The sequence below is a fragment of the Ursus maritimus genome, unplaced genomic scaffold (genome assembly GCF_017311325.1).
Source record: "Ursus maritimus isolate PB19 unplaced genomic scaffold, ASM1731132v1 scaffold_22, whole genome shotgun sequence".
Classification (NCBI taxonomy): domain Eukaryota; kingdom Metazoa; phylum Chordata; class Mammalia; order Carnivora; family Ursidae; genus Ursus; species Ursus maritimus.
In genome coordinates, this window is record NW_024424675.1 from 48,118,248 (window position 1) to 48,143,454 (window position 25,207).

Below are 25,207 nucleotides of genomic sequence, written 5' to 3' on the forward strand. Positions count from 1 at the left end.
TTCCGCTCTCCGTGGTCTGCAGCCAATGGACCCTCTCTTCGCACGGTTGGATCTTTCTTGTCCTACGCACCTTAGCTCGAATGTCCCTTCCGTGTCATCAAAGCCAGAGTAGCCACTGCCGTGAGTTACGATTCCATCACACGGGTTTTTCATTTCTTTCTCACCTGTTGGCCCTTCCTCGCTGGGTCCCAGCTTTGGGTGGTGCGTGGAAATCATAACCCTCACCTGCAGCTGTCCTTTGACCGCTCCCCCTCCAATACCCCCGAAGAGTGCAGGGCCGGCCCTGCGTCTCTCTCCTTCCTCTCATGCGCCTCACGGTCAGTCCGCCGTGGGGAAGTCGAGGGCAGGGACGGCCCCGGGGCCCACCAGCAGCGCTGTTGCCCCTTTAAGCGCCAGGCGTGGGCGCACGCGCAGTCGGGCCGTTGCGCGCATATGCGCAGTGGGGCGGCGGATGTTTACGGCGGCAGAGGTCGGGGCGGCGCAGCCGGGCCGCGGACGGGCGAGGGGCGCCCGAGGAGCTCCAGGTCGCGGCCTAGGGAGCCCGATCTCGCGGGCCGGCCGAGCCCGGAGGTAGAGCCGCCACCGCCGCCGCCCTCGGCCCGGCTTGTGGCGGGCGGCGGCGTCTCCCCCTGGACCCCTCCCTCCTCTCTGTCTCCCCTCCTCTCCCCCGGTCCCGAGCGCCTGGACCCCCCTCCGGGGGGCGTCCCCCTCGGTTTCGGCGTCCTCCTATCCTGTCTTCGCCTTCCCCCGGACTTCCCTGGACGTCTGAGCCCCCCTTCCCCGTCTCCCCTTACCGGGGACTCCCCCCAGCCCCCGCCTGGCGTCTCCCCCTCCTCCCCTTCCCCCACCAGCGTTCCTCAGCCCTCCCCACTGCGTCTCCCCCTTCCAGTCCCTGGGCTTCCCCCTCCTGCGTCTCTCCCCTCAACCTTCCAACCCACCCAGGCGTTTATCCTCCAAGACCGTGTCTCTTTCCCCTGCTGCGCTCCGCTGGGGGGTTGTCCCGGGTGCGCCCTGTGGTTTGCCCTCTAGCGATCCAGGGCCTCCCGGAGGTCTCTCTCCTAGTGCCCGTTGCTTGCACCCTTGGATGTTCTTGACTCTACAGACATGCAGTTTGTCCCTAGTTTATTAAGTAGGAAGCGTTTGCAGTTAGTTCTGAGGCAAGTCAAGGCTTATCAACGTTTAAAACAAATTCTATCTTGGACCTTTTCGGAAGGTGACAGTCTAGGCCGAGTTCAAGCCCCATGTTGGGTGTAGAGATTACTTAAAATTAAATCTCTCAAAAAACAAAAAACAGAATTCTAAAGATAGTTGCCTTTCCAAGCCTTGGGGATACCAAGAATTGGCACAGAACCCTGGGACTTAACTTCAGGCGCCTGAAAAAGGTCTATAGTTGGGGGAGGAAAACTTGGCTGGGCTTGGTGCCCGTGTTTGTTTTTTTCGCCATAGGATGTGCCTCCCAAGTTGATGTGTGCTTTCAAAAAAGTTACCTAAATCTCCGTCTGTCCCCTTTGTTTGTCACAAGCCTATGATAGTTTTCTTCTTTCTTTCTTTTTGGCAGAGGAGTAGCTAAAGTAAAGAACTCCGTTTTGGGTGTTGAGTAGACTGTCAATCAAGTATTAGTGAAGTCAGGGTCCTGCAAACAACTCAGAACTTGTGGCTGTGCTTGGGTGAAATAGAGCTTTAGAGGTGGAATGAGAGGGGATGTCTGAGGTGATGGGGTCAGTGCCTAGGCCTTCTGGGCCCACCTCAGCTTGTACCTAACCTGGAACATCCCTGGGGGTGACAGGCTGTCGAGGTTCTAAGAACAGTTCAGTATTTAGAATTCTAGTTGTTAGAAAGCTTTTCTGTGTTTAGTAGAAATTGTCTTCATCTAACATGTTCCACGGACCCAGCTTTTACCAGCTCCAGGAATAGTATGTACATGGCAGCCTTTCAAGTGTTTGCAAAAAAATTCTTCTATATGTATTCCTTACAAGAGTTCTAGTTTTCAAGATAAGTCTGTATTTCTTTCATTATTCTGCCAGCAGGAGGTGTGGTTTTGGTTCTGTGTTCTGCTGGTCTCAGTCTGTCAATAACCAATATGATTATTACGATTGCAAGACACTTTTCAGCAACAACCATCAGGAAACTGAAAAAAAAAAATAAAGGTTTATTACTTACTATTAGAGAACCTGGAAATTTTACAGCATACCTGGGGCTACACAGTGAGATGGGGGCTGTGAAGAGAGAGCTCGAGGAGCACGGGCCTGTGTTTCTGCTTGTATTAGGGTTGAGGGTGGGAGCCTAGGGCTTCTCAGGCTTGCTCTTTTTGGGGGAATATAAAACAAAAGAGGGAATGTAAAGCATGGGAAGAGAAAAGACAAGTGGCCCAAAAGGTCTGTTGTGGATATCAACTAAGATCTGGTCTCAAGCAAAGGCCTGGCTCTTCAAGTGGAGTGGCAGGAGGCAAAGTGTTTATTCTTCGCCAGTCAAAACTTAAGTCAGGCCCTTGCATTACAAAAAAGAAAAGCCTTTCAGGGCTTACATGACAGGGTCCTTTCTCCCAGCTCATTTTTCACATGAAATTACCTTGTCCACATTTCCCTTAAGAAGTGATATTCAGGTTGGAACATGGCCCTCCATGTGTAGTCTGACAAACCCAGTGTAGACTGGAATTGCAATTCCCATTATCATGGCTTCAGGCTGTGTTGAGCCAACTATAGCCTCCTTAGCTGTCAGTCATGAGACCTTCCCGTGTCTGCTCCTCAACTGTCTTCTTCACTGTGCTCTCGAAGTTGGTTTTGGAAGGAGCAGTGTGAGAGTAGGGTTGTCCTGTTGGCCAGTTACCCCAGAGTAGTGAATTATACTGGGGATTGCAAAGTATAATTAAGTACAGCATCCAGAAATTATTTCCCATTACTTTGAACAATTGGATTTGACGGGACTGTAGATCCATATTTGGTTTGGCAAGGATATCTTTGAATCTGTTGTTGCTGTTTTTGGATGGTCTTCTGACCAGTCACAGGGGCGGTCAGGAATGAGCAGTGATTGTATCCAGTGTGAGGGAGTGGGAGATGACCCGGCAAAGGCAGTATTCTCAGACCCTGTAGATGGTCACACGCAACCTACCACCCGTAGTTACATGGTCTGTTGTGTGTGGCAAGGGTCACCGACATGGTATGTATTAAAGAATGTTTTCCCTTTGACAATTTGAGAACGTAGGCCTTTGGCTAGACAGTCCTGGGTTTGAATTCTAGCCTTCTCTTCATGCGCTGGTGTGTGATCATAAGCAAAATAGTTGCTCGGCCCCAATTTGCCTCAGTAGTGAAAGTAACGTGACCGCCTGTGACTGGCGGGTGGTGCCTGTAAAGGTTGTAGCTCTTTTTACTAAAATGCTAGCTTTTGCATATGAATAAACTTTCAAAGTGAGGTGAAGTTGAAAATAAGCGATAGATTACACAGTAGAAAATAAAATGTGCCCGATATATAGTTAGCGTCTGCTTTCTGAAGGTAGAGTAATGGTACTGAGCTGGCGTGGTAGGACATCACGTGCACGGTTTGATCCGCGGTGCAAGATGCGTGGTTTCCAGGCCTGCTCCTGAGCAGACCTTTAGGCAATAAACGCAACTCCACTTTTAAGCAGTGACCTAAATTTCCAGATGACTGTCCTAGACTACAGATGTAGACTGTAGCCTCAGAACTAAGTGGCTTATCGAAGATTAAACTCGACCTCATTAGTACTTTATCCAATCGGCTAAGTTAACTGGTCGTGGACCTTAACCTAACAAGGGCTCAAAAACAACTGAAATGGGGTCAAAATCTGGTGATTTGGAAAGTATAATATTCAGCTCTAAAATCTTGATGATGAAGACAAACTGTTCCAACTGTGAAGTGTTAGAGCATTTATACTAAGCCCTACGTTTCACATATCTTGTGTATTTGTTGTGAGAAGCTGAAGATTTATCATGTGCTCATTAATTTTTATTCCTGGGAAAACGTCTGCCACCACAGTTGCCAGTAGTGTGCATGGTGTGTGTGTGTGTGTGGAATCTCTTCCCCCAGTGTTTATGCTTCTCGTTCTGCTGTTAGAAGTCCAGAGGATTGCAATAATAAATTATAGTATGTTATTATGGAAGTTGTCCTGAATCAGAAAATGTGTCAGTCTTTGTGAAGTCTGGTGTTTTCTGTTTTTCCCAACAATTTACATCCGATGTTTTGTAAAACATTACCATTTCATGTGAAGTAAAATCATTCTTTTGGAAAGAGTTACATGGGGTATGTATAAAATTGGAGAAGATATCTTTATGGTTCATGAAGATGAGGCCCCTGTGAATTAGATGGAGGCACATTGTATGTTAGCAGGTGGCTCAGAAGTGATCACACTGTTGCTTTTTCTTCTTAAAGGCAGTTGGGAAGAAGGTAAGCAATGTACCTTTTATTGTTAAAGAGGTAGAAAGGTTGCCTAACATACACTTCCAAAGGGGGTGTAGGAGTTCTTGGAGCAGCTGTAGCCTGAAAACAGATTTTGTGTTTGTTACGATAAAATGCCACCATTCGTCCTACCGGGTAAGAGTTTTGTTAGTGGTATTTTTGGCTGAAATGTGTACGTCTGAATCCAAGTGAACAGATTGAATGGACCCCTCGCGTACTCGCGTGTGGGTGGGGTGTAGGGTTGTCAGGTGAGATTTAGGACACCAGTTAAATGGACACCTTGCGTACTCGCGTGTGGGTGGGGTGTAGGGTTGTCAGGTGAGATTTAGGACACCAGTTAAATTTGAATTTCAAATAAACTGTAACCTTATAGTATTTGTTGTTTATCTTTATTTCATTTTTTTGCTTTTGGAGATTTATTATTCAAAATTGATCTGTAGCACTTGAAATATTCAAAGGGAGTTGATATTAGTGTGATTTTTCTAGACATATCTGTATTCTTTTTATGCTTATATCCATTGACGTTGCCATGTGTGAATATATTTCCATTAAGGAGATCTATAGTCAAGATAATTTTAATCCTAAATACCTGGCTTTGTAGATTGACGACTTGTAGTAAAATATTGAGTTTCTACTTTAATGATGTTTTCAGCTGTCAAATATGTGTTAGGTACCTCAGGTTCATTTGAATTCATTTGATGTTGTAAATTACAAACTTACTTCCGGATAGATACAATGGAATTTCGTATTTAACTGGTTTGGTTTTTTTTTCCTTCTGAATCTGGCGGGGGTGGGGTAGGTTGGGTGGGTGCTGACAAAATATATTCCATCTGTGATATTTTCAGAATTCAGAATTTGAAATTGCCATGTTATGAGAACTTTAACTGTTGTGCTCTTACCTTTAATGTAAATAGCTCTTTAAAAACACTTTTAATTGCAGTGTTGCCTAAGTGTGATCTTGAAGATGGGAGGTGCTGTGAGTGCTGGTGAAGACAATGACGAGCTAATAGACAACTTGAAAGAAGCACAGTACATCCGGACAGAGCTGGTTGAGCAGGCTTTCCGAGCTATCGATCGCGCAGATTATTATCTTGAAGAATTTAAAGAAAATGCTTATAAAGATTTGGCGTGGAAGCATGGCAACATCCACCTCTCGGCTCCGTGCATCTACTCGGAAGTGATGGAGGCCCTGGACCTGCAGCCGGGGCTCTCCTTCCTGAACCTGGGCAGTGGCACTGGCTACCTCAGCTCCATGGTGGGGCTCATTCTAGGTGAGTCTGGGCAGAGTGTGGCCGAGCACCTTCTGTCTCATGGTGCACGGCAGTGTTTCCTTTGTAGGGCCCTTGTCTATGGCCTTCTGAGCAGTCGTCTGCTGTGGTTCATACATAGTCATTGGGTGGGCTGGTGAAGGGAGGGCTCCGAGTTTTCGGAGGGACCCCTCCTGTTGCCTACCCCCTCCCACCTGTACCTCCACTGTCTGTTCAGCGCACCCTCCTTCTGGACAACAGAGGACCAAGAAAATTGTGTAAATTGGGACCTTACAGTGATTTCTTGTTTAATACAATCACCCAGCCTGCTTTGTCACTTTGTCTGTAAACTGAGACTAAGTTTAAAGTTCTCTGGAAGTTAAAGTTCTTCTAAGCAGTTTTGGTTTATATTGTTTTAATGCTCTAAGAGCTAATACTTGTAAGTTGTTCTTTGTAAATAAATTCTAGGGATGGTAAGGACTTCACAGGTTTTGCCTCTTTTCCCAAATAAGTTGTGAGACTACACATGGGGATTGGCATTTTTGTTATTGAAACAACAATATCAGATAATTGAGGGTTTAGGTGTCTGTTTTTACTCTGAGATAGAACGGTTTTGCTGGAGGAGTAACAGGGGCTGACCTGTCCTTTAAAAGATTTCTCTGAAGAGGAAGCAGGGCTGAGGCTGCTGCAGCATCTGTGAGAGAGGGTGGCATCTGGACCCCAGGCGCCATCACCACTACACCACGGCATTGTTTCTTTGAGGTTGTTACAGAAAATCTTAGCAGTAACAGGTGATTTTTGTGGGTATGGAATGGTATTTTTGTTCTTTATAAGTTCATAGACTTTGGAATTTTGGTGAAGTTTTGTGACATCATTTGACTTTAGGCTATAGATTGCTATCCTCAAATTTTTAGGTTTGTTTTTGTTTTGTTTTTTAAAGCTAAATGCTTTTTGAACTTAATTTGTCTTGGATTGAGACTGCTTTGTGAAGAGCCCAGGTGATGTATCCTTCTGGAATTAGCAAAGGGCAAATCAGTGGAGCAGAGAAATTGGGGGAGCTAAGGATGAGATGCTGTTTGGGGAGAGGGGAATGGGGCATCAAATTGACTAGGTTAGAAATGCTTTTGAAAAGAGCTGAGATTCTCAGTTCTCACAGTAAGCCTGAGGTGACCTGGTGCACTTGACATTCCCTGGAAATTATAAACAGCTTCTCTTCTCTGAGTCAGCTGTTTGCTAGGAATGTAATTACATGTTGGGGTGGAGAGAGATCTAAAGGAAGGGAAGCTTTTTTGGGGGCTGCAGTGGATACTCTGTACTGGTGTGATGTATTTGAAGGAGGTGGCTGGAGAGTTTCCTTTCACAGGTAGACTCTTGCACTTGCAGGGAGGAGGCTGCACGCACTGCACCATGTGTTCTGGGGCTCCCTCTCTAGGTTCCTCAGCCGTTAATGTTGCTTCATGCACATCACTCCAGAGCTGAAGACCGTGTTGGCGTCCCAGTGCCTGCAGATGTGAGGTCTGGAGTCTTTCATCTGACTCTTTTATAAACCCAACTGCCTTTCTGTCTGGCCCCGAACTTTATCCCTTTTCTGCTGCATTCCTGTGCAGCTGACCTGAAAGTGCTGTGTGATTAGGGCGTGGAATGTCCTCCTGCGGGGGGCAGGGGGTGGCTTTCAGTCTGGCTTCAGTGCTGCCCTTGATGTCTTAGTCCTAACTCCTCCTGTGCCCTCCCTCTCCTCTTAGTCATCTTTTTATTGGGGTGAGTCAGGGTCAATATGTTATTACTCTGTTTGGTGTTAAGCTTCTTGGGGGTAGGAACTATGTCCTATATCTGTTATGAGAATTAACTACTTAATAGGTTTTGGTAAAGGGTGAGAGGGACTAATGAAACTATGACGAGTAGGAAAGTAAAGGTTTCCTTCGTTTCTGGCATGTGCTGCTAGCCAGAGGGCAGCGGGGATGGAAGTCAGTGACTTGGTTATAGTTTTATTTATTTATTTTGTTCATTTTTTTCAAGATTTTATTTATTTATTAGAGACAGAGTGTGCGCATGCACACGAGTGGGGGAAGGAGCAGGGGGAGAGGGAGAGAGAGAATCTGCAGCAGACTCCATGTTGAGCACAGAGCCCGACACAGGGCTCGATCCCACAACCCCGAGATCCTGACCTGAGCTGAAATCAAGAGTCGGACATTTAACAGACTGAGCCACTCAGGCGCCCTTGTCATAGTTTTATTTTAATGATGATCAAAAGCTATTTGTGTCCATGTCTGAGTGTTTGGGGCGACCTTTAGTGGAACACGTCCTGAGTCCGGTTTCATTTGGAAATAACATTTTTCTTTCTTAATTCATTAGTAAGATCTTGATTTCTTCGTTGCAGATCTTGGCTTTTTTACATCTTCAAATAATTCTTTAAAAGTTTAAGAGCAGGGGCGCCTGGGTGGCTCAGTCGTTAAGCATCTGTCTTCGGCTCAGGGCGTGATCTCGACGTTCTGGGATCGAGCCCCGCATTGGGCTCCTCCGCTATGAGCCTGCTGCTTCCTCTCCCACTCCCCCTGCTTGTGTTCCCTCTCTCGCTGGCTGTCTCTCTCTCTCTGTCAAATGAATAAATAAAAAAATTAAAAAAAAAAAGTTTGAGGGGTGCCTGGGTGGCACAGCGGTTAAGCGTCTGCCTTCGGCTCAGGGCGTGATCCCGGCGTTGTGGGATCGAGCCCCACATCGGGCTCCTCCGCTAGGAGCCTGCTTCTTCCTCTCCCACTCCCCCTGCTTGTGTTCCCTCTCTCGCTGGCTGTCTCTATCTCTGTCAAATAAATAAATAAAATCTTTAAAAAAAAGTTTGAGAGCAGAGAGACCCGGGCTTTGGAAAGCTGTGGCGTTGCTAATGTCAAAGAAAGAAGCATTTACAATGTTGTGAGCATAGTCTGTCCTGCATATTTAAAGATTAGCTTGGGTGATTTAGGTCCAGTAATGTGGTAAGACCTCAAAACCTTGCGAATTTCTTCATGTAATTATACATGCTGATCTGGTGCATTGCAGTTGATAAAGTAGAGATTAAAAGTAAGAGTTCTTGCCCTAGTTCTAAAAGTTTTCTTATTCTGGAACATTTTAGGTCCTTTTGGTGTGAACCATGGGGTTGAACTCCACTCGGACGTAATAGAATACGCAAAGCAGAAGCTGGACTTCTTCATTAGAACCAGCGACAGCTTTGACAAGTAAGATCAAATTCTACTCTTGGGTTGCTGTGTGGATTATAATTTAAACTTTTGAGGAGGCGGGAGAAATAAATTTATTAGTGTTCATATACCAGCAAACATGATTCAACTTTGGCAGGAGAATCAGGGTATATGCATAGCTGTTCTAATTATTTTTTAAATATTTTGTGCTTTTGAGGGCTTTAGGTTTTTTAACTATGATACCAGGGAAAGGTAATTTTTCACCAATATAATAAGGGAAGGAAATGGAATGTTCATTTTGCCCAATTTTCATGTTTCCAGCACGGACAACAATTTATCATCTAATTGTTTCTAAAACAGAACTGTTGCATTTGTCTTTAAACAGTATATATAACTACCTCTTGCCATTTTTAAATAAGGCATTAAAGTTCTTATTTTAGGGTTTAACATTTTTAGAAACACCAAATGTAGTTTTCTTTCATTTTACTTGTTTTTATATATTTTTTTGAAGATTTATTAGAGAAAGGGAGAGAGCGCGTGGGCATGTGCACACAGCGTGGGGGAGGGTCAGAGGGAGAGGGAGAGAGGGGCTCTCGGGCGGACTCCGCGCTGGGTAGGGAGCCCGACGCGAACTCGCTCAGTCTCACAGCCCTGAGATCATGACCTGAGCTGAAACCAAGAGTTGGACACTTAGCCGACTGAGCCACCGGACACCCTCGTTCTACGTGGTTTTAGTAGAGCTTAAGTAAGGTAATGATTTATAAAAACAGAGCAAAGACAGTGATGATTGGATGTTAGATGATTTAAGTCTGTATTAAGTTTATGACATTCACTTTCACAATATTTTGTTTGGAATTTCGAGGGTTCTGTTTATTAATAATATAATTCTTTTCGGAGGTCTGACTTCCAGCTTCTGGCTCTGTCAATTTATTATGTCATTATAGGGTTGTTCAAGGAAAACATAACCTGTGGTTAGTATAGATTTACTATAGAGACTTGCTACACTGTGATATATTCAGTTACAGAAAACATTTTTTGCTTTCAGATTTGACTTCTGTGAACCTTCCTTTGTTACTGGCAATTGCCTGGAGATTTCTCCAGATTGTTCTCAGTACGATCGTGTGTACTGTGGGGCTGGTGTGCAGAAAGAGCATGAAGAGTACATGAAGAGTCTTCTCAAAGTAGGGGGCATCCTTGTCATGCCACTGGAAGAGAAGGTCAGATCCCTCTCATAACTGACACGCTTACTATTGGCCAAGGTCTGTTCTAAGAAGTTTCCGTGTATTTTTCCTTGGATCCCTCATGACACCTCCCTCCGTTTCACAAACGAGGACGCAGGCGGGGACAGGTTAGAAAGACAGCCTAGCTTGGGCCAGGGCCTGACTCAGTAGGCACCCTGGAGCCTGCACTGTGAGCCCTTACCCTCACCTCCCTTCTGTCTCCTCCTCTCTCCCTTCCTCTCTCCCGCCTCCCTCCCCTCCTCCACAGCTATTCTAGTATGCTTATTCTGTTGTTAGAAATTATATGTAAAAGTCATTAGGGTAGTTCTGTTGTAACTGTTAAATTCTGTGACAGCGAGTATTCAACAGGAATCTCTTCCTTAGGAGGAACCTTGTCTCAGTCTGCTGTTTGGTCGTGCATGTTTCTGTATGTTGTGGCTGTTGTGCTTCATTGAGAAAAACAAGTTGTAATAAACAAGCAGATTAATCAAACCTGAATTGGTCATCAGGGAGAATGTCTTAGTCACAAAGAACTAGGAAACGGGTGTGATAAAAATTAGGAGAGTGTGCATTTTTGTGTGATTTTCTGCAATTTAATAATGTTAGCATTTAATTTATTTTGCTTAGAAAGTAATCATTCATTGTTGAAAATCCAGAACATATGAAAATTAAGAAAAATTGCTCACAATCCTCACCTTAAGCACTGTTACTGTAGGATTCTTGTAGTTTGTACCCTTTTCCAAGAAGGTCATTGTGCATACGGTTTAGAAGTTACGATGTTTTACTTAATTGATGAGATAATTTTAAGCCATTTAACATTTCCTATCATCATATTGAGCGATTATATAGTAAGCTGTGGAATTGTGGACAATAGCGTATCCTCTGGTTCCTGGAATTGGGCATGAGGCTGTGTGTATAATATTCTGTGATTTACTGTTTTATACAGACTGTAGTGAATATTGCTAAGTAAAACAAAATTTTTATCCATAAATATTTCAAAGTGTATCTATAAAAGATAAGGGCTGTTTTTTTCAGATACCACAAAACCATTATCGATCTAAAAAACTACCACCAATTTCCTAGTAATGGTCAGCTAGTGTTCCAATTTTCCTGATTGCCTCAAAATTTGTTTGACTAGTTTGGAGAATAGAATGGGTCTCCATTTAAGATTTATGTCTTGTATTTGGTTGTTCGCTCTCTCTCTCTCTCTTTTAAATATTTTATTTTTAAGTAATTTCTGCAGCCAGCATGGGGCTTAGCTCATGACCCCAAGAGTAGGACTTGCACGCTCCACTCACTCACTGAGCCTGCCTGGTTCCCCTGGTTGATAGATCTCTTAAGTGTTTTTTATCTGTAACTTCTTCTTTTTTCTTTTTACTTTTTCCTTGTAATATACTTGTTGAGGAAAAGAAATCAGGTGATTTGTCTTACAGTTTCCTGTAGCCTGGATTTGGAGGTGACATGACTCTGTGCTGATGTTGTCCATATTCTTCTGCTCCCGGTTTCCATTATAAATTGTTAGTTGGACCTAAAGCCTTGCTTAGTTTCTAGTTGGACTTAGGTTTTGGAGGACTTAGGTTACCACGTGCTACAGTGTACGTCGTATGCACGCACATCACGCCTGTTGTCTCCGTTTCCGATGCTGGCAGTGCGGTTGTGGTCCCGATCCATTATCTCATTAAGGGATGCAGAACGGTACATTCTGATTCGATCATTTCTCTGCATTTCGTACCTCGACTACTTTTTTCTTTTCAGTTTTAACTCCAGTATAGCTAACGTGCAGTGTTACAGTAGCTTCAGACGTGTGAGGCGGTGATCCAGCACTTGCATACGTCACCCGGTGCCCATCAACATATGTGTTCTCTTCATCCCTCACCTGTTTCCCCCACCCCCCACCCACTTCCTGTCTGATGACCCTCCGTTTGTTCTTTAAGAGAACATCTGTTGTTTGGTTTGTCTCTTTTTTTTCCTTTGTTCAGTGTTTGTGTTTCTTAAATTCCACATGAGTGAAATCATATGGTATTTGTCTTTCTCTGACTGGCTTATTTTGCTTAGCATAATACTCTCTAGCTCTGTCCATGTCATTGCAAATGGCCAGATTTCATTCTTCTTTATGGCCAAATAATATTCCAGTGTGTGTGTGTGTGTGTGTGTGTGTGTGTGTGTGTGTGTATACGCCCTCTATCTTCTTTATCCATTCATCTCTCCGTGGACACTTGGACTGCTTCCATATCTTGACTATTGTAAATAATGCTGCCATAAACGGGGGTGCGTGTATCCCTTTGAATTAGTGTCTTTGTATTCTTGGGGTAAATACTTAGTAGTGCAATGCTGGATTGTAAGGTACTTCTGTTTTTAACTTTTTGAGGACCCTCTGTACTGTTTTCCAGAGTGGCTGCACCAGTTTGCATTCCCGCCAGTGGTGCAGGAGGGTTCTTTTTTCTTGTGTCCTCACCAGCACTTGTTCCTGTGTTATTGAGTTTAGCCATTCTGATGTGTGTGAGGTGGTATCTCATTGTGGTGTTTTGTTTTTTTAAAGATTTATTTATTTATGTTAGAGAGAGAAAGCGCAAGCAGGAGGGGCAGAGGAGAGGGTGAGAGAATCGCACAGACTCCGTGCTGAGCATGGAGCTTGATGCGGGGCTCAATCTCACAACCCCGAGATCACGACCTGAGCTGAAACCAGGAGTTGGACCCTCAACCAGCTGAGCCCCCCAGGCGCCCCTTGCTGTGCTTCTGATATGCACTTCCCTGGTGACGAGTGATGTGTGTGTGTTGGCATCTGGATTCTTTGGAGAAATATCTGCTCATGGTCATCTGCCCATTTTTAAGTCGGATTATTGGGTTTTTGGGCATTGAGTTCATTGAGTTGTGTAAGTTCTTTATGTAATTTAGATACGAACCTTTTATCGGATATGTCGTTTACAAATATCTTCTCCCATTCAGGAGGTTGTCTTTTAGTTTTGTTGGTTGTTTGCTTTGCTGTGCAGAAGCTTTCTATTTTGATGTAGTCCCAGCAGTTAATTTTTGCTTTTATTTCCCTGGCCTCAAGGGACCTATTTAGAAAAATGTTGCTACGACCGATGTCGGAGACATGACTGCCTGGGCTCTCTTCTAGGGTTTTTATGGCTTTAGGTGTCACATTTAGGGCCTTAATCCATTTTGTGTCTTTGTGTTGTCTTCAGTTTCTTTCATCAGTGTTTTATAAATTTCAGAGTAGAGGTTTTCAGCTCCTTTTGAAGTTCATTTCTAGATATTTTGTAATTTTTGGAGCAGTTGTAAATGGGATTGTTTTCTTAATTTCTCTTTCTGCTGCATCTTTATGAGTGTGTATATGTGCGGTGGGTTTCTGCACACTGATTTTGTACCCTGCAACTATATACTGCCTTGGTTACCCCAGGTTCACTGTATAAGGAGAGGCTGCATAAATTCTGATTCTTAAGCTTTGTTTATCAGTTTGCTCAATAATCTGGTTCTCTAGCATCTCTTGAAAGTGGTGACTAATAAGATTTTTTTTGGTTTCCAGTGGCGGTCTGAATTTATGGATATAAACATACTTAAAATTTTAATCATCGTGTGATTCTTATTAAAGCTTAAAATGTCCTGTCTTGACCAATGGGCACCTCTCCAGTTTGGCTCTTGGGCTCTGATATACTCTCAGTGGTCTTTGATGGTTTTGTTACTTTCTGGTAAGAAAAGCTGTTCCACGCATATTTTGTGTATTTTTTACCACAAAGTTGGAATTAACCATTTCTGAGGATCTGTGTTAATTTTAAGTTCAGTGGGAATTGGTGTTTAGAGAACACAGGTGGGGCCTTTGTTGGAATCTTTAATACTGGGTTATATTTTTCAGTGGAATTCTGGAGCTAGGAAGTCCCCCACCCCACCCAGTACTTACTTACGTTTCTGTTGCTTTGGCTTTTGGACATAAAACACACCATGGGTTTATATTGGTATTTCCAACTCAAAGTCAGGACCAGAGGGTTTTTCTGACTTCTTCCGTCTTAAATCAGCATTACCTGTGTCCTATCCTGGAAGGCCTGCTCCCTGACTGCCCTTAGATTGCCCTTCTGTTCCCCTGGGGATGTACAGACTCACGTGTTTGAAAGTTACTGGGAATAATGCTTCCCTGTGAGGTTGTACCGTCAGCCTGACTTACAGCTCATCTGTTCCAGTGTTTAGGGATTGCCGTTTTAGGGTTTATAACTTTGTAAAGTATTTCCAAGTTCCAAGATCTAAATAATGAGTACTCACAGAATTCCCTTCCACGTATGTTCCCTCCTCTTCCTCTGTAGTAGCCACTTTGTTTGTCTTTATCTGTTTACTCAAAAAATATATAAGCAAACACACTTTTTTCATAACTTTACTTTGGTGAAAATATGCAAATTTTTTTCCATTCCATGTATTCATCCAGACATATGAAATAGGAATTGATAGTTTTAGGTTTTACACGTCGCTTATTGTTCATTTTAAGTATTTGATATTTGGTATAAGTGAAAGTTCTTTTCTGTCCCTATTTTGTTTATTTAAAAATGTTCTTTGTTGGCATATGAAAATGTGATTTTTTGATGGACGTTTGGGTTCTTTCCACTCTTCTGTTTGCAAGCAGTGCTGCTGTGAAGAGGGTGTGTGTAGACATGTTTGTGGGTATTATTTATCTTAATCTTTGTCTATACCCATGAGCTCTTCCAGGTGCAGTCTCAAAAGCAGAAGTGCTTGATCAGAGGCTCCGTATTTTAACTTCGGACAGCTGCCTTGCAGGAGAGGAGCCACCCATGCCCTTGCCGACAGTCTCACGTGCTTATTGCTGTCATCATTGTGGATAGCAGGGCTACATGTCCTCCTTTTTCCTCTTCTTTCTCAGAATATTGTTTTAAATACATCTTTATTTAATTTATTATTATTTTTTATTTATTTATTTTTTTAAAGATTTTATTTATTTATTTGACAGAGGAAAGAGGCCGGCCCATGGGGAGGCACAAGCAGGGGTGGGAGAAGGAAGAACAAGGCTCATGGAGGAGCCTGATGGGAGGCCTCGATCCCAGAATGCCGGGACCACGCCTGAGCCGAGCGGTGTAGCCGCCGCTGTGCCACCCAGGCGCCCTGTTATTATTTTTTAAAGATTTATTTATTTGAGGGGCGCCTGGGTGGCTCAGTCAATGCGTCTGCCTCATCAGCGCATTCTGGATCCATCAGGCTCCCTGCTGTGCTGGGAGCCTGCTTCTCTCCCACTCCCTATGTGTTCCCTCTTCCGCTTTTCTTCACTGTCAATAAATAAATGGAAAATCTTAAAAAGATTTATTTATTTGAGAGAGGGAGTGCTTGTGCAGGGGGTGTGGGGGGGTGAGGGGGGTGGGCGGAGGGGTGGAGGGAGAGGGAGAATCCTGGAGCAGACTCCCTGCTGAGCACACCTGATCCAGGCTCTCCATCCCACAACCCTGAGATCGTGACCTGAGCTGAAATCAAGAGTTGGCTGCTTAACCAACTGAGCCACCTGAGCTCCCCTTTACTTAAATTATTTTAGAAATCTTTGTTGTATCAGAAACATATGTCAGCCCTTTTACTGGACTTGTGTTACGGGCATATTAATTTGAGGGTCGTAGACATGTTTTCAGTACCCATCCCCTTGTCTGGAACATGGATTTCCTGAACGGCTCACACATTATTTATCGGTTGTATTTAGATACTTGATGTTCATTGTAAGTAGAACTTCTCCTTGAAAAAATGTTTTTAAGAAGAAGTTTTTGCTGGTACATAAGAGTGTGAGTGACCTGTTGATGTTTACCTAGTACGTGGCTGCTTAATGCTTTCAGTTCTAAGATTCATGGTATAAAATCTTAGTTTTTAGAGGATTTGCTGGCTTAGATATTTTTAGACAAGAGCGTGTATGATTCTAGCATGTCAAAAGTGAGCAGAAAATAGCACTGTGACCTGCTTGGGCCTTTCAGAAACTGGTACCATCACACAGAACACACTGGAGGTCCGTATTGTCTAATGAGGGTCTTCTGGTGCCCCTAACACTGTGATTCGTAGGGGTGTTTCCATGAGCTTCACTGCAGGGGTGTGTGTGTCGTGGTGGTGACGTCACAAAGCGCGATGCTGTAGTGAGGAGAAGCTCCTGAGGTGACCGTGAAACCGCACTAGTAGCTGCTGTTTGGTGTGTGGTCATGTTGTCGCGAGAAGGTCTTTTTATGGTCTCTGTCCTCCAGAAAAAACAGCCTGGGATCCCGTTTAGATGGAAGCATTGCAGGTGGTGGTGAGCGTCTTTAATAACTTTGACTTTAGGGTGTCTGTGCCCCCCCCCCCCCACTGTTGCCCTCAGCACTGACTCTTGTGGAGAGCCCAGGGAGGTTGTCTCATCTGATTGTCTCTTCTTGGGACCCTTTGACTTCTTTTCTCTAACATACGTATTCCTTGTAAACAGAAATTAGGTCTAGACGGTTTGAACATTTTCTGGCAAAACATCCTTGCAACAATATTAATACATTATGGGTACTTCATGTCACATCATATTAGGGGCCCCTGTTGTCAGGTTATGTCATTATTAGCATATCTGTGTATTTTTAGTTTATACGTAGGAATGATTTAATATAAACTAACAGTAGCCAAATCTTGTGAATATTCTTGTTTTCTCTTTGGGGCAGTTGACTAAGATAACGCGAACTGGCCCTTCTGCTTGGGAAACCAAGAAGATTCTGGCAGTTTCTTTTGCTCCTCTGATCCAGCCCTGTCATTCAGAGTCCGGAAAATCAAGACTTGTCCAGTTACGTAAGTGCAAAGACCCTTACTTATCCTTTAGATCTTTAAAAAAATCTCATTAGAATTTGAAGAGAAAGACAAATTGTAAGGAACCTTTTGATATTAAAGAGCATTTTTCTACCTATTAAAACCTTAAAATGTTACAAATGATTTTTAGACATTGAAAAATCATAATCTGTTTTCGGCCTATTTTAGGTTATTTTCGCCTTCTTTTAAATCTACAGGAATTATTGCTGGTCATGCCACTGAAAGCAGAAGACTCCCATGAGAGGGAGTTAATTCTGCTTTGTGGAGAGGTCTCACAGAGCGAGTGTGTTCCCAGCACCACTGAGCCAGAGGGCTCTTGCAGAGTCCTGGGACCCTTTCCTCCTTGGGGCTGCCTCGTGGGCACATGCTTCAGCCGGTCTGCTGGTGTGTGGTGGGAGGCTTACCATGGAGCCTTACTTGGCTAGGCCTGTGTCTTCAACTCCTTCAGGATGTAGAACCAGAAAGAGCTGACATCAGGGCCAGCATTTATCCAGATACTGGTTTATAATTTAAACAGAAATTTACACGGGAATGAGAATTGCAGATTATTGTATTTAAAATAAAACCATTCAGCATGGATTCTGCATTCTGACCATATGCACGAAAAAAAGGGAAAAAATAACCATAATCTCACCACCCAAAGATAATACATGTTGGCAAATTCCTTCCAGATTTTTTTTTTTTTTTTTAATTTATGAGGAATCGTTTATCAGATAGTCATGCTCTGCCTTGGTCTCTGCTAAGTGGAGGTTGCATGCCGTAGATGTGGTCCTTGAAATGTGGTAACGAGCAACAGTACAATATAGAAAGGGGCTGAGAGGGACCAGGGACGGTTTGACAGAGGATGGGACGTTTTGGGTGAAAGTGAATTCTCTGCAGAGAGAAGAAAGGGAGAAAAAGCACGAGCAGAGGCTGGTGGGGACTTTGAACATGGATGATCCTCCGCGTGGTCCAAGTGGGGGTCCACTGTGTAGGTTAGACTTGTCGTGGAGGCTGTGGGAGCCACCAGATGTGTGAACTAAAAGCTGTGGTGCTTCTGTCTTCTTGACGACACTGGTGGCCAGGTGGAGGGTGAATTTGTCACATGCATGCTCCCTGGAAGTCTCCCCAGGAGAAGCTAGCATTGCTCGTAGTCAGCCAGGGTGCAGCCTTCCAGAACACTGCCCGAGTGTCAGAAGGTGGGGCCATAGTCGGTGCATCTATGAGGCTTCTTGGGGGTTTGGTTGAAGACAGGTCTCTTGGTGTGAGGGCTTGATTGGGTCTGGGTAAGAGTTGTGACAGCATGGAGGACACCCTGAGATGCTGGTTTTGAGGCCAGAGCTTCACAGCTAATGCTGGGCGATAAATAATCATGTGATGTTGTTTAGGGTTCCTGAAGTTATGTGTAACTTTGTCTTCCTGGGCCAGAGTTTTCTACACTAGCGAAGTTGTGTCCATGGAGATGGTGGCCTTGACAGCGGAAGGGATTCAGGGGCAGGCACATAGGATGTTCCTGAGGAAGGATGTGGGCCCTGAAGTGTCCGGCATCTGTTGTCGATGTGGGTCTGGGGGAGTCTCAGGACCCCAGTCAGGAATGGAGCAGAGCCCTGGGAGCTGCCGCCTAGTCTTTGTTACTTGAACCATACACAGCGTGGCTGTCCAGCCAAGGATTGATAGACACGTAGAGTGGGAAAATAGTAGAAATCAGCACCCAAGGGAACACTACTAGCCATGGTGGAGGAGGGGCTGGCAGGAGAGACTTGGGCCAAGTTGGTTCCCCTCAAACAGGACCTCGGGAGAGCCAGAGAAGAAGTCCATTCAGCAGACTGAGGGGCAAGGCAAGGAAAAGGTAGGTGTATTGAGCAGAACGTCATGATTACAGTGTTGGCGTAACAGGGCACGTGGGACACGTGCTGGAGCCTGTCTTGGACAGTTGAGCAGGAGAGGAGGCCTGGTGTGGACACTGGGGCGAAAGTGCCGAGAGCCTGGGGCCCGGGCGCTTCCCCGGCTCCTGTGGAACAGGGAGCATTGCACGGGATTCTGTGCAGGCCGCTCTGATTTGGGTAATAAATGTTGCAGACAACCTAAGAACCCTCCCTATACGTATTGTCATCTTTTTTGGAAGAAGTTAGGTACTGGAGCCCCGGATCTTCCTCTCCCGCTCCTGCTGCTTGTGCTCTCTCTCTTTGTCAAATAAATAAAATTAAAAAAAAAAAAGAAGTGAGGTCCTGGAGGGAAAAAAGTGATGGTGGCTTTCAGTATAATGTATTTGAACACACAACCCCGATTCCTCCCCCTTTAATAAGAACGCTCCTGTCGCCATGTGTGTACTGCCACATTAAACTGAGCTCGACTTTAATCACCAGATTTTATTTTTCCTCAGTATGCTTTGGAGTTTTTGTACTTATTAAAAATGTTTTGGATATGCTTTTCTCTAATAAAAAAGGAACAAATACTCAATTTGTGAAGTACTGTGAAAATGTGAAGGTAGATAAAAGAGTTCTGGAACCCTACGTTCACTGTGTTTCCACTGGGTGAGCTAGAGTCCAGGAGTGAATACAGTCAACAGAGTCATGAACCTGGGGTTTTCTTCTGCTTCTGACTGATGAGATGGACGACCTTGCTTCCTTTCCTTATGAGTTCGGGGTTAGTGTGTTTGAAAATACCATTTGGGAAGGACCACATGCATGCACGTTAGAGCTGTCATTGCCATTTGCTGGGAATGCTCCCCTGTGCTTGTGCTATAAATATGCCTGCGAATGACAGTGACTGCGAATGACCATGAGGGGACGGCCTTCCAAGAGTTAGGGCTCTGTGCTGTCTGGGTCCCTCACTGACGAGGTTGACGCGTCTCCTTTTTTGCTCCGCAGCACCGCTGGCCGTGCGAAGCCTCCAGGACCTGGCTCGTATCGCCATCCGGGGCACCATTAAAAAGGTCATCCGTCAGGAGACAGTGAGCAGCAGCGGAAATGGACTGAAGAACACTCCCAGGGCCAAGCGAAGGAGAGTGCGCCGCCGTCGCATGGAAACGATTGTCTTTTTGGACAAAGAGGTATTTGCCAGTCGGATCTCCAGCCCCTCTGATGACAACAGCTGTGAGGACTTGGAAGAAGAACGAGAGGAGGACAGAGCCCCACCGGAATCGAAGCCAGCCCCGCCAGTAAACTTCCTACGCGAGAAGGTCCTAAGCCTCCCTCTGCCAGATCCCCTGAAATACTACCTGCTCTATTACCGCGAGAAGTAAGTCTGTGGGGACCAAACCGAGGCGGAGACCAGGCCTGCGCCCCACGCTCTTGCAGGGGTCGCCCGGGCACATGCTGTGGGGAAGGAGAGCGTGGTCCTCTCCACTTTCCTGTGTTCAGTTTGTTCTTGGTTTTCCTCTAGAATTCCATTCGTTGGTATTGTTTCAGTAAACATAATCTGACAAACAAAGTGCATAGGAGAATGTTTTCTCAAAAGGGAGAGAGTCTCCTGGAGAGGGTGTTTGCTTTTTGCTCTGGTGAAACTCTGACATCTGCACGCAGAGACCTACCCAAGATACACATGTCTGCATTACCCATGAAGCAGTGAAGTTGAAATTAACCTGTGTTGCTTATAAAATGTGAAAGAAAGCACAAGTTTGCAAGTGTGTAACATCTTTCCTGGGTGTGACACACCTGTGTCCAAGTTAGAACTTTATGGTATCAACCTCTTAATTACTGGCACTGAGCTCCACTAACCCTTTTAGTTCTCTGGAGGGGGGAGCATTATTGAAAAGCTCTCCCTTATTTTAAATAAATGTGATTAAATCTTATGTGAGTTGTCGATTGTAATTTTAAAAGAGGGAAATTGTGATGGGGGAGGAGGAAAGTATCAAACTGCCAGATGTCTCTCTGGAATTCCAAAATAATTCAAGGAATATTTTCCTGACACCTTTTCTTACCTTTAGAAGAACGAATGTCAGATAATCCCGTAGAAAATACTCAAGAATGAAACAAGTGTGTGTAATAAGCCACGTTACTTTTACCCCAAGGGTAGGGATGACTATTGACCCAACCATGAATATGCTAAAGGGTTTCTAAGGCCTGGATGTGCTCGGTCCTCAAAACAGGTGGAAAGCATTAAAACTGCAGGAAATCCAGTGGCGACAATGTTATAGACAGCCTATGCTTTTTTTTTTTTAAACTTCAGTTGGCTATTTTTCCGTAATCACATTAGAGTACTGATTAATAGATTTTATCTTTTGTAATTCTGGAGAAAAGGACATGTTAGTTTTCTAATTCTTCTTAATAACAAGTAGATGTATTTTAGTAGCTCCATTGCATTAGAATGATGGTCTAACCGCCAGTGACTTGTGAAATCTACCTTCTCCAGGCCCTTTGGGTTGAGCGCTCTGTCTTTACCAAGTTCTGGGTCTGGAAGAAAAGGCCATCCTGTCAAGTAACGTTGGTCATTCCAAAACACTGGTTCTTTTCAAACTGACTTTTTGTTCCCAAAGAAAAGAATGGTATGAAATGGTAGCAAGAAACTCGAACTCAGAGTGCTGACGTTGGATCAGTCGTCCAGAGTTTATGACGAATTTTATCCCTTAGCCTCTTGGGTGTTGCTGAGCTTGAGTGTCTTTGTGGTTTCACCAGCCGAACCGAGTTCTGGTAGTTTATTTATTTATTTAATTTCTTTCTTTCTTTCTTTTTAGCCTTTTCTTCTTCTTTAAGTAACTGAATCATTTGTTTCACGGGATACTGTGTGCATGCATAGCTGGGAAAACGTGTCTGTTGCCCTAGATCTGAGAATGTAACCCTTTGTACAGACAGGTACTTCATAGTCGTTTTTAACCTGGCTTTTAATGGAAGGTCGGGCATCTTTGTCTCCGAAGTGCGTGGTCTGTGTTCACTTGCGGTCACTTCTCAGTGCACGTCTTTGCTGACATCGTCCCGATTGACGCGGAGCGGTCTCTGCGGTACGTGGACATCTGGAGCGTGATGTTTGTGGAATCTGTTACACTAGGTGACTTGACTAAGTTTTTTAATTGTATGTGGGTTTTATTTTTTTTGAAACCACATTTGCCTTTATGCTAGACTGTAGTGCATAAGATTTGTTTTTTCCTATGTATGTCAACCCTTTCCTAACATTTGTGTTTGTATTTACATGTTGTCAGTTTGTGAGGTTGAAACCAGAATTTGGTTAAAAGTATATATAGATATAACACATGTGAAATAGTTTGGTGTCTATGTTATACATGTAGAGAAGAATTGTAAGTGGGTTCCTGGGCTAAAGCGCCCCTCGCCAGAGTCCAGTATGATGCGCACGACTGTCTGTTTCCTGACAGACGGGTCAGGTGTCGCCTGTAGCCTCTATCGTAAACCACATTCTAGACAACTGTTGACTTTTATGTTTTGAGGAGTCTGTATTTCTGTATGTGACTTTTGTCTTGAAAGTAGTCAAGCCATAGACATGTGCAAAGGAAATATCAAATGTATAAATATCAAGTATGTAATGTAAAAATCAACTGTGTATGTAACATTGCTTTTGCGAGTCTGGACCTTTCAGGGAATTAATGCCAGAAATTTCAAACAAAAATTGTAGTGAGCGGATATACATTGGACAAATACAAAGGATGTCAATAAACATAGTTACGGCACTTGGGCCTTCTTGGCATGGCTTGTGTTTCCTGTGTGGGATTGAAATTCTTGACTACATATTTTCCAAAAATCTTTTGAAAATAAACTTTTTTTTAATTATAAGCATGTGTTTTCTCTCACTGTTTGTGACATTGCCTCATTCTGTACCATGCTAGTATACTTGCAGAAGACATCGTTTTTTTTTTAAAGATATATTTATTTGAGAGAGAGTGTGGGGGAGCGCGCGCTCCAGTGGGGGGAGGGGAGATGGAGAGAATCCCTCAGACTCTGTGCTGAGCACGGAGCCGATCCCACAACCATGAGATCGTGACCTGAGCCAGAACCAAGAGTTGGACTCTCAACTGACTGCGTCACCCAGTCGACATTATTTTTAACTAAACACACTTAGTTTGGCAAAACAGAAAAGTGGTAGCTCGGACTCCATGAGAGAGTATGTCTGAAGGGTGTTTGTGGTTAATTTTGGGGCACAATTTTCCCATTTCATGAAAATGTTAAAAGATAATTGGGTAATGGTAACGTATCTTTCATGGCAGCAAGGGATGAGGGTTAGGGTGATGGTGAGAACTTAGGTTTAGGATTGGGTTGGGGGGGGGTGGTCAGAGACCATTTGCCAGGGCCATGCTTTAGGATTGGAGCCTAGGCTCAGGGTCAGGATCTACGGCCAGGGTGAGGGCCAGAGATCAGGAGTAAAGGCCCAGGGTTTATTTATTTTTATAATAATTTTTTATTATGTTATGTTAGTCACCATACAGTATATCCTTAGTTTTTGATGTAAAGTTCCATGATTCATTTTTTGCGTATAACACCCAGTGCACCATGCAATACGTGCCCTCCTTAATACCCATCACTGGTCTATCCCATTCCCCCACCGCCTCCCCTCTGAAGCCCTCAGTTTGTTTCCCAGAGTCCATAGTCTCTTGTGGTTCATTCCGCCTTCTGATTACCCCGCATTTCATTCTTCCCTTCCTTCTCCTACTGATCTTCCTATTTCTTACGTTCCATAAATGAGTGAAACCATATGATAATTGTGTTTCCCTGCTTGACTTATTTCACTTAGCATAATCTCCTCCAGCCCCATCCATGTTGCTGCAAATGTTGGGTAATCGTTCTTTCTGATGGCCGAGTAATATTCCATTGTATATATGGACCACATCTTAATCCACTCACCTGTTAAGGGCATCTCGGCTCCTTCCACAATTTAGCTATTGTAGGCTCAGGGTTTAGGGACAAAGTTAGGGGTAGTGTTTGGGATCAGACTGGTTGCTGATTGTTTTAGCCCATCTAGACTGCTCAGACAAAACTATTGCATTTTGGGTGGCTTATAAATGGAAATTCATTTCTCATAGTTGCTGAGGCTGGAAGTCTGAGATCGGGGAGCTGACATGATCGGGTGAGGGCCCTTTTTGTAGTGGCACGCTCCTCCTATTTTCACATGTAGGGAATGGCTTAAGATCCTTCATAGGGGGAGTAATCCCATTCATGCAGGCTCTACCCTCATCACCTAATCGCTTCCCAAAGGCATCCTGTTCTAACATCATCGCATCCGGCATTAGGATTCCAACATGTGAATTTGGGGAGAAACAAACATTCAGACCATAGCACTGGACCTTTTTTATATTAACCTCTACTTTTTAATAAATCTCTATATTTTTCCAATCAAGGTACTGGAATGATGGGCTCTATTTCAGTTGGAATTTACAAATTATGGCACTGAATAATCAGAACACTGAATTTCAGGTATTCACTGGACATGCCCTGAGGGGCTAAACTGTGAGTGGGGTGTGTCCTGTGCTGCAGCCTAGCAGGGAGCAGAGTGCCCCCTACCCTGGCTCTCTGACCTGAGGGGAGAGCATGCATTTCCCGGTCCCCACTCCTTTGTGAGGACATGAGTGGGCTTGAGGGTACCCCTGCAGCTTGGGGACAATGTGGGGCAGTGAGGACAAAGCTGGGAGATAGCTTTTGTTGGCATCCCCAATGAACTTCAGAACAGACCTCCCCAGTGTCCTCCTAAAACCTAATAAAAGCTGCCCTTCACTTTGTCTCTTTGAATGTTCCTACGGTTCGCCATAGCTCACTTGTTCCAGCTAGCAAATCTGCCTTTCCCAAATAAACTCATTTCACTGCTAACCATAACTGGTATTTTACCTTTACATTGATAGTTTTTACGTGGAACTGTCTGTATGCATATTGGGCTAAAGAGTTTATACAGGTGTCTCTAACCTGATCCATTGTCTCCCTTTGCTCATCAGTAACTTACAGCTCTAACAGTGATGAATTGGGCTCCTACCACTTGTCACTTAATTCATTGCTCCGTTTCATATTACAGACGCAATTGCTTCTGCATCATTGGGTACCACCATCACGGGAAGGAACTTTATAAAATAGAGTTTACTGTTTACGTGACTTCAGTCTACACATTCCGTTCGTCTCCGAAGCTGCTTAGGTCAACACCTGGTACCCCACCACTACAGTGAGTTTTTCCATACATTTCTAATACAGTTAGATAATTTGTCACATTCTGTATTCCATCCTGTGACAATCCCACATCCTAAATAATTCAAATTGAATAATTATTGTGGTGCACTCCTCAGCCTATAAAAGTCTATGAGTGTTGACAAAAGCATGGTGGCAGGTATTCATCACCATATGGAATACTTCAAGCCCTAACCCCATGATCCGTTTATCATCTCTGGAGTGTTGCCTTTTCCAGAATGTCCTATAAACAGGGCCATACAGTGTCTAGTCTCTCCAGACTGGGTTCTTTTACTTAGCAA

At 44.2% G+C, this 25,207-nt stretch overlaps 1 protein-coding gene across 4 annotated transcripts; it reads left to right on the forward strand.

Annotated features, from left to right (window-relative positions):
- Positions 1–435: 435 nt before the first annotated feature.
- PCMTD2 (protein-L-isoaspartate (D-aspartate) O-methyltransferase domain containing 2) lies at positions 436–24,925 on the forward strand. 4 transcript variants are annotated; one of them, XM_040638642.1, is made up of 8 exons: positions 465–570; positions 4,339–4,398; positions 5,351–5,681; positions 8,764–8,866; positions 9,873–10,044; positions 16,692–16,815; positions 19,683–20,052; positions 24,760–24,925. In XM_040638642.1, exons 3-8 carry the CDS (start codon positions 5,375–5,377, stop codon positions 24,905–24,907), a joined length of 1,224 nt encoding a protein of 407 aa, XP_040494576.1. In that variant the 5' UTR covers positions 465–570; positions 4,339–4,398; positions 5,351–5,374; the 3' UTR covers positions 24,908–24,925. The 4 variants fall into 4 exon arrangements, with proteins under 4 accessions (XP_040494575.1, XP_040494577.1, XP_040494578.1 ...); XM_040638641.1 differs by lacking the exon at positions 4,339–4,398 and having other exon boundaries at positions 436–570; XM_040638643.1 differs by lacking the exons at positions 4,339–4,398; positions 24,760–24,925 and adding an exon at positions 21,602–22,432 and having other exon boundaries at positions 436–570.
- Positions 24,926–25,207: the final 282 nt, after the last annotated feature.